We start from the raw sequence: 8407 nt of genomic DNA, 5'->3' as shown, positions 1-8407 counted from the left end.
CATGCTCCTTCCGGTGAGCGATGAGCGGAAGTCCCTGCTCCCGGTCACCTGACCCGAGGTCAGCCAGACATGGCGTCTTGCTTGCTGGCAGGTGAGCGACTGGTTCGCGCTTTGGGCCCCGGTGGGGAGCTGGAGCCAGAGAAGCTGCCCCGGAAGCTGCGGGCAGAACTTGAAGCTGCGCTAGGGAAGAAACACAAGGACGGTGATTTTTCCAGTGGCCCCGCTCGCCTGGTTTCCTTCCGACTGATCCGAGATCTGCATCAGTATCTGAGAGAGAGTGGTGAGCTGCAGTCTCCAGCCCGGATTCGCCCCCCCTTTTTCCAGAGTCTTTTCCTTCCTGACTCTTTTTCCCCCTCTGCCATCGTTATGAGAGGGAAAAAAAATCCATCACTCTTCACCCGCGGAACAGTCATCTAGCTAACCCAAGAGTCACCTCATAAACCGTAGGACAACCCGCTCCCTTAACAGCTTCCATGAAGATTTCTTGTGGGTGGCAAATTTTACGTGTGCAGTTTCTACTCTCTTGAGAGTCTCTTCTTCACTACCAGCCCCCCTTAGTGCCTCCTGACCTTTGAGGAAGTCTAGTTCTAACCCAGTACACCGCACACAAGTTCAATTTTTTCCTTTTAAGCTACACTAGAAAACAACTTAGGATAGTGAGCTTGTCCTGTTTGGGTATTTGGATTTCTTTTCATCTGATAGCGTCTTTCTCCACCCCTCACCCCTGCCCCCGCCACATAGAACGATGGAAAGCTGTGTTGAAAGACCTGAACTGGGAGTAGCAGCTGAGTTCTAGTCCTAGCTCTGCAGCAAACTCCCCTTGGAGAAGTCCTTTCTCTTCTTTGGGTCTCAGTTCCCCTCACTGTGAGGGGAGGGACTAGGACAAACTGGCCTGAAAGGTCTTTTGTCAGAATTAACACAGTCTACCCAGAAGTACAAAGGGTAGACTGCTCAACCGCTAGAACTATTAGAACTAAAAAATACCTTTTTGGGGGCACCTGGGTGGCTTAGTGTGTTGAGCCGCTGCCTTCGGCTCAGGTCATGATCTCAGGGTCCTGGGATCGAGCCCCGCATGGGGCTCTTTGCTCAGCAGGGAGCCTTTTTCCCCCTCTCTCTATTCCTGCCTCTCTGCCTACTTGTAATTTCTCTCTCTGTCAAATAAATAAAATCTTTAAGAAATAAAAATAAAAAGTACCTTATATATCATCTAGTACACATTTTTAAAGTATTTAGCATCACCGTGACTTAAACCTATTTAGGGCAGTTCTCTTGTGGCTACAGCGTGACTTAATCTGAACGCAAATAAAAGTGGCTTATTGTTAGCTGGGACTTTGGCCTAATAATTGAGAGCTGACACTTAGGTATGCATACTAGGAGATATTTATGTGGACTTGTCCTCGATTCTTCTCAATTGAAAATGATCTTGGAGATGAATTGAAATAGGGATGGCCATGTTTTATTTTGGTAGAAAAAAATAGAAGGGCCAGACCCTTTTCTGATCTTAATCCTTCAACCTCAATTCTATGCATGATTATGTTTGTAAAAATCTTTTCTTCCCAGGTTCCACACTATACCTTCATGAGCTCCTAGAAGGCAGTGAAATCTATCTCCCAGAGGTGGTGAAGCCTCCCAGGGTATGTAACGGATTTACTTGTGGAAGTGGTGTTGGCTGAATTGGACTTACGATACATTCAGGTTTATGAATCAACCTCTTGGCTCAAAAATTTGTCTTTTAAATCCTTGAGAGCTGGGATGGGGGAACCAGATATTGTCCACCCTGCTTGACAGCTTGGAACAAAGCAGTGGAGGCATAACTAGTACATGGGTCTCTTAGCACCCTTAGGAGTGCTTTGCCCCCTGAAACCAATGATTGTAACATGGCTTTCTGGTAAGCTGAGGATATCCTTCTCATTTGATTTTTCTGCCTCAGAACCCAGAGCTAGTTGCCCGTTTGGAGAAGATTAAGATACAGCTGGCCAATGAGGAATATAAGCGGATCACATACAACGTCACCTGTAAGGTAAGGGCTTGCTCCTCAATACAAGGACTGAGTAGCTTCTGAAAGCAGACATCTCTGCTGGGAAGAGGTACAGAGGGAAAAAAAAAAAAACATCGTGGAAGCTTGGTTTTTATACTAGTCAGGATCCACAGAAGCTCTGTGCTGCATACAAACCTAATACAATTCCCATCTCATTTACTGAGACTCTGGGCTCAGATGGTGACAGATTCTTAAAAGTTGGAGAGGTGGAGATAAGCCTTGGAGCCTTTCTTCTGATAGGACTCCCTATTGTTCTGTGGCATGCTCCCACCTTGGGTACTGGGAACTTCTATCCTTTTTCTGAAATGCTTGATCTGTGGTTCAGGAAAAAATCCATCTGGTTCTAACAACAGAATCCATGGAGAAGGCAGACTTAATATGTTGGGAAATAAAGATAGCAGAGCCCAGACTGACAAATAGTTACTCTCTGGGCTGCCTCTGAGCTGCATCCATTTGGAATCATTTGTGTGTTCTTTTTCCCAGGATTCAAGACATGGTGGGACTCTTAGTGAACTGGGAAAGCAAGGTGAGAGGTGCTGGGAAATCACACTGCTGAAGCCTGGGACGGGTTGGTCATGGCACTTCTTCCCACCCCAGGGCTCTGGGTTTAAGCCTGAGCTATTCAGGCTTGCCTTTTGAAGGAGACCCAGTTGATGGGGGGAGGCACCCCAGAGACAAGAGGGCCTTGTGGAGGATGCTGACATAAACATTTCTTCCCTGGATTCTTCCCCAAAGTGAGGTCAGTGAAAGCTCTGGTCATCACCATCTTCAACTTTATTGTCACGGTGGCAGCTGCCTTCGTCTGTACTTACCTTGGAAGCCAGTACATCTTCACAGAAATGGCCTCAGTAAGTAAGCACTGGGCAAGGCAGGGTATCCCAGGTGGGAGTGTTGGTGGGAGAGAGAAAATGTATGTGAAGGTGCATTGAACAAGTTAGGCATTAGACAAGCAATTTAGAGGAGCATTTGAGCTATCCAGCATTCATGGGAGTACATAATAACCTCAAGAGAATCCAGATTCTCTTTTCTTCCCTTCCCCCAACCTGTGGTCTGGGTTTTCCCCCTCTCTCCAATCTCCGCCCCCGCCCCCCCGTCCCCCGCCATCTTTACTAGAGGCCCTGGAGGCTGCAGGGCTGGATGCTGGCCTGTATCCCCTAAGCCTGGTTCTTTCTCTCCCCAGCGGGTACTAGCTGCCTTGATCGTGGCCTCTGTGGTGGGCCTGGCCGAGCTTTATGTCATGGTGCGGGCAATGGAAGGCGAGTTGGGAGAGCTTTAACCTGAGGGTTCATCATCAAAGTCTGGAGCCGGTTTTGGGAGACTCCAAGCTCCCAGCTGCCTATCACTGACTCAGTCCACCTGTCAGGCCCTTTGTCTACAGCTCTGGTTAGTCAGAGGGCCAAGCCAAGGCCACATGCTGTTCGTGCCAGAGCCCCAACCTCTGTCAGTTTCCAGAGAGGCAGTAAAGGAGAGTCAGACGACAACTGAAAAGAACTGGTCTTTCAGTTCCTTCTCCTGAACCCAGTGCCTGTCTGCGTTCTGTAGTCCATCTGGGCTCTCCCAAGGCTGGGTTTTTCCCCATCAGGAGTAAATAGAATCCAGGTCTTCCCAGAAGTGAACCACATTGCCTTGAACTTCCCCAAGTGTACAAATTGATGGTCCCCCTTGCTCCACACACCCTTGAGGCAGACCTGTAATTTAGATCAGTAACCTCCAAAACAGAAAGGATTGCCTTTCTAAAAGCCAGTTTGTGTCAGAAGAGGAGCTGATCACAGGACATCAAATGAGAGAAAGACAGGTTGGTACAGGATGCTGAAATTGGGAGCTAGGCAGCTACCTTTCCAGAATCTTATTTTCAGTCTTCATCCTCTGCTCACCTTTTTCAGATTTTCTGTATATTTCTGCCTGTCTCTACCACTCACCAGCCCTCCTTAAACTGCCCACCTTTCCATCACCCTTTGCTCTGCCTCCGAAAATGAAAACAATTTAGATGGCAAAACAGTATGTGTGCTTTTAATTGAAAATCTCTTGTGCTGGTGTGTGTTGGTGGCAAGAGTATGCCTACTGTAGATTGTCTCAGCTAATACAGGGAGACGTTCTTTGTAGATAGGGACTGTTTCCAGATTTGACTGTATATGTGGACATGAATAACTATACACATAAATACATAAACATAACATGTTATGAATATGTATACATGTTATTGTATGTAAGCCTAATGGAGGTTATTTTATGTAGATTCTTAAAATGTCAGAGTTTGGGGAAGTGTGGGAAGTAGATTGTAAGTGTGCACAGTTGAGCAGTTGCTTTACGTGATTACTCTTGGTCTTCATAACAATCCTGGAGATTGGAAGAGGAAACGGCTTTAGGCCCCTTTTCCCTGAAGACAGAACTGAGGCTGAGAGAGATCAGGTGACCAGCTGTGGTCCTTCCTCTGTGAAATGGAGCCAAAGACTGCTAAGTGGTGTTGAAGTCCCCGTGTAATGTTAAACTTCCAAGAACTTAAATTAGTGGTGTACTGATAGAATCTGTGTAAAGGTCCTTAGAAACTGTCAGTAATAGCTTTTTATCCAATAAATATTTATTGTGTCCATTGTATTCTTACTTCAGATCTTGTCACAAACAGAAGCCCAAAGATTGCTTCGTTCTGATCATTGCTCAGGTTCTGTTCGTATTCTTAGTATACATGCTGTCGAAGCAAGCACAGTTCAGAGTCTGTTCCTAATGGTATGTCCCTTTCCTTTTGTGCACACTGTGAGCTCCTGTGGCCTTTTTCCAGCCCCCCAGGATACACTTCTGTTCTTAGAAATTATATACTCATGAGGCACCTGGGTGGCTCAGTCAGTTAAGCATCCAACTTGTGATTTTGGTTCAGCCCACAATCTCATGGGTTGTGATATTGAGCCTCGCATTGGGCTCTGAACTCAGTGGGACGCCTGCTTGAATATCTGTCCCTCCCTTTCTGTCTCTCTTTAAAATAAATAAATAAATGGGGGGGGTTGTTTGTTTTTTTAAAGAAGGAAAGAAATTACACATTCATTGGTTCAGTAGACATTTGCTTTCCAGGTTTGCTAGTTTCTACTTAATACATAGCCCATCCCAGCTTCCCCAGTTGGTATATGAGAGAGAGGGAAGGTTTCCTTCCTCTGTTCCACCACAGATGACTTTGTTGAGAAATCTTAGAATTTCTGTTGTTGGATGAAAGAAATGTCAACTGTGAGAAAAAGTACAGGTGGCATTTTACAACGTTTATAGCAACCCAGATCACTTAAGACTGAGTTTAAAAGCTACACTGAATGTTTGTGGAGATTCATGGCTATCCTACTTGTACTGAATTCTGCTGGCCAGGTAGCCTGTGGGCCCACATAGCCTTCAGTGTTCAACCTCCCACCCCCCACCCCAGGTACCTGGATTGAAAGGTTGGAAGGCTTGTAAATGTTAGATGAAGGGCAGGCCCCCTCAAACAGCTTCTAACCCAGAGCGTTACACACATACACCCCTTTCACCAGAATGGGGTCCTTACCTGAACCCAAGCCTCTCCTCCCAAGTTTAAAAGGCTCAGTAGCCTCGAACACTTATGGAGTGCTCCTTTATGAGCTGTGGTACTATGCTAGCTGCTGGAAATCAAGAGGTAAAAGACCTAGTTCCTGCTTAGGAAATCTTCACCGTGCAAAGTTTTCCATGTGCAGGGACAGAGCTGGAGATAGCAATCGGGTGGCCTGTCCTCTGGGTCTCATCACAGAGAAGAGAACTCTCTGCTCTAGGCCACTTCCTCCCTCTCTTACCGCCCACAGTGCGGTCTGGACATAGGGCTTCCCAAGGCAAAAGGGAGTGCTTGGCAGGAGGCCAGGGGAAACAAGAAGTTTAGGGTCTTCCCAGTTTCTCCTCATCTGCCGTATGGAGAGGGAAGGTTGTATTGAGAGCTTTTACAGTGCATCAACCAGACGAAACCCTTCACTTAACATTATTGCTTCTCATTCCCCAAAATTGAGAGAAGACAAGTATTATCACCTCCCATTTTGCAGGCTCAGAGACTTTGAGAGAATTGCAAGGTTACATAGCAGAGTCAGGATTTGAAACTCGTGCTTTTCTGGAGCAGAGCAGCTCCACGAGTAGAGGCAGCCGGAGTGTCCTGGAAGCAGTGGGAGTGGGAGCAGAAGGTGCTAGCCGAGGCTCCCATCTCCCTAGGGTCTGTCAGCCAGAGCCCTAAGCCCTTCAATTAACCGTTCCTCTACCTAATCCCACTGGAAGCCTGGGGAATGTCCCCCACCCAGGACCTGTGTGGGACCTGGCCCTATTTAGGGATTAGGTGATGGAGATACATTTCAAAAGCAAACAGCGCTTGTCCCCATTCGTTTGCAGCACACAACAATCCAGATTAAGGTATAGAGTTTGGGTTTTATTTGGAGATTAGTTGGCATTACAGATGACGGTGATATGAAAACCCAGTGTTGCCTGCATGCACTCCCCCACCCCCTGCTAAATCTGTCAGGTTGTCTCCACAGCCTCAGGTCACAGGGCAGCCAATCTGATCTTTGTGAAAATTAAATGAACATAAGCCCTGGGCTCCTCTTTCTACTTTATGATTTTAATATCACTTCCTCTTCAGATCCATGGTTCTGATTATTATGTCCAGGTGGTGGTAGGTCAGAAGAGGGGGCCCTGGTTCCCAGCAGCCTGAAATTAGTCTCCGTGCTCTCCTCGCCTAACTCACTTAGCAGTTAGCTAGCTAATGGCCTGAAAGTGAGGGCCGGCTGCCCATTTTTTGGAGGGAGGAGGTGTTGTCACCTGGGGCGAGAAGAATTGAGGGCCCTGCCTGGCTCCTGAAAGGTGGAAAACCTAGCCCTTACCTCATCTCTCTGAAGGGACCTCCCGCCATGGCGATGGGCACAGGCTCCAGGAGGGGCAGAGTGCTGGGGAGCAGGAGCCAGGCCCTGGTGACTCTGGGCTGGACAGGATGACAGTCAGAGGGAGGGATGCCTGCACTAACCTTCCTTCTGATAAGAAAACTCCCTTGTGTAAAAGGAGGGGTAAGGGATCCACATCTGATATGTTCAGTCCTAAGGGGCAGGGTGGGCTGTGGAGCCAGAGGAGTGATCTCAAAAGTTCTAGACTTCATTTAGGAGTGGTCCAGGTTGGTGACAATGGCAGAGGTATAGATGAGGTCAGATAAGCTGCCCAGTGAGGTCTGGGGAGTGGCTCGCTCTGAAGAAAGGTGGACCCCTGAAGCCCCAGCTGGTCCCCATGGGGCTACAGCTTTAGCCCCTGTCCACCCCTGTCCTGGACCCAAACCAGGAGCTGGGCAGGAAGCATGTCGACCCATTGAGGCACACTGAGGTGTGCTGTTGGAAGGTGGAAGCTGGACTAATGTTCGGGGCTCCCGGGCCTGCTGGAGGGTGTCTGGAAGAGGACGGGCTCTCTGGGTGTGCTCAGGCCTGGGGCTTAGGCCTCCTGCCTTCCTGTTCTTGATTCTCTTGGCCCGGCGATTCTGGAACCACACCTGATAAGGGAAAAAAGAATCTCTCTTGGCACCACCTCCCCTCTCCCAGCTACAGGGAAAGCAAAACCTGGAGACAGGATACCCAGAGAAAAGGGACTGTGCGAGAGTACCCCCACCCTCAGAGGGGGTCACTGCTCACCTGTATCTTGGCCTCAGGAAGGCAGGTGACCCGAGCCAGGTGCTCACGCATGCTGATGTCAGGGTAGGGCCATGCTGCAAACACCCGCTCCAGTTCCAGCAGCTGCCCCCTACTGAAGGTGGTCCGCTTTCTCCGGTGGGAACCCAACCCACTGGTATGGCCTGTGGGCCGGAATAAGAGTCAAGCCAGGACCCTTTGCAAGAGCCTCCATCCCAACCTCAAGACCCTCAGCAGACCCTGAAGTCCCTTCCCTGCTTCCTCATTTTGACCTTCCCCCAGCCTACCCTTTCCCCAGCAGATCACCTGTTGCGGGTGCATCCGCAGGGCTGGCCATGGAGCTGGCAGAGAATGAGGAGCCAGAGGGCCATGCCAAGGCTGTGCCCACACCACACCCCTCCTCCTGGGGTTTTATCCTGCTCAGAGGACCAGCCCCGCCTCCAGGAGGGGAGAGGTTTCCTGTCTAGCTTGAGAGGAGCAGAGCTGTCCCAGAGGAAAGAAGGGAGGCAGGGGCAGTGTTGGGGCTTGTGTGGGTCTAGGGGCGGGAGGCAAAACTGGTGGCCCCTGCTCCTTCAGTGTTCAAGAAGGAAGCCGGTCCAAGACTCCTCCTCACACCGCGGACTCCAACACTCTGTGTCTGAAATCCTGTGCTTTGTGGAAATCTTCCCAGGACACCTTCCAGGAGGCAAAAAAAAATCCCTGTTTCTAGGGCTCCCTGGGCTTCACCAGGCCCTTC

The 8407-nt window shown here is 49.1% G+C and overlaps 2 protein-coding genes across 2 annotated transcripts; one reads left to right on the top strand and one right to left on the bottom strand.

Annotated features, from left to right (window-relative positions):
* Window positions 1-28: 28 nt before the first annotated feature.
* Window positions 29-4633, top strand: TMEM199 (transmembrane protein 199). The gene is made up of 6 exons (XM_044248322.1): window positions 29-280; window positions 1561-1634; window positions 1931-2020; window positions 2522-2564; window positions 2774-2886; window positions 3219-4633. Exons 1-6 carry the CDS (start codon window positions 70-72, stop codon window positions 3312-3314), a joined length of 627 nt encoding a protein of 208 aa, XP_044104257.1. The 5' UTR covers window positions 29-69; the 3' UTR covers window positions 3315-4633.
* Window positions 4634-7154: 2521 nt separating this feature from the next.
* SEBOX (SEBOX homeobox) lies at window positions 7155-8041 on the bottom strand. The gene is made up of 3 exons (XM_044248323.1): window positions 7978-8041; window positions 7675-7835; window positions 7155-7535 (listed from the first exon to the last, which is right to left on the bottom strand). Exons 1-3 carry the CDS (start codon window positions 8006-8008, stop codon window positions 7155-7157), a joined length of 573 nt encoding a protein of 190 aa, XP_044104258.1. The 5' UTR covers window positions 8009-8041.
* Between the last annotated feature and the right edge of the window lie 366 nt (window positions 8042-8407).

This window comes from Neovison vison, chromosome 5 (assembly GCF_020171115.1).
Source record: "Neovison vison isolate M4711 chromosome 5, ASM_NN_V1, whole genome shotgun sequence".
Lineage (NCBI taxonomy): Eukaryota > Metazoa > Chordata > Mammalia > Carnivora > Mustelidae > Neogale > Neogale vison.
The sequence above is the reverse complement of the archived record's forward strand: the minus strand, read 5'-3'. Positions and strand labels throughout refer to the sequence as shown.

What these genes read in the sequence shown, in the direction of transcription:
- TMEM199 (XM_044248322.1), top strand. Translation starts at nt 70, where the DNA reads ATGGCGTCTTGCTTGCTGGCAGGTGAGCGACTGGTTCGCGCTTTGGGC. An exon ending in CATACAACGTCACCTGTAAG is followed by an intron (nt 2,021 to 2,521) that starts GTAAGGGCTTGC and finishes TCTTTTTCCCAG; the next exon opens with GATTCAAGACATGGTGGGAC. An exon ending in TAGTGAACTGGGAAAGCAAG is followed by an intron (nt 2,565 to 2,773) that starts GTGAGAGGTGCT and finishes TCTTCCCCAAAG; the next exon opens with TGAGGTCAGTGAAAGCTCTG.
- SEBOX (XM_044248323.1), bottom strand. Translation starts at nt 8,008, where the DNA reads ATGGCCAGCCCTGCGGATGCACCCGCAACAG. An exon ending in TGCGGATGCACCCGCAACAG is followed by an intron (nt 7,836 to 7,977) that starts GTGATCTGCTGG and finishes TCCGGCCCACAG; the next exon opens with GCCATACCAGTGGGTTGGGT. An exon ending in TTCCTGAGGCCAAGATACAG is followed by an intron (nt 7,536 to 7,674) that starts GTGAGCAGTGAC and finishes TTCCCTTATCAG; the next exon opens with GTGTGGTTCCAGAATCGCCG.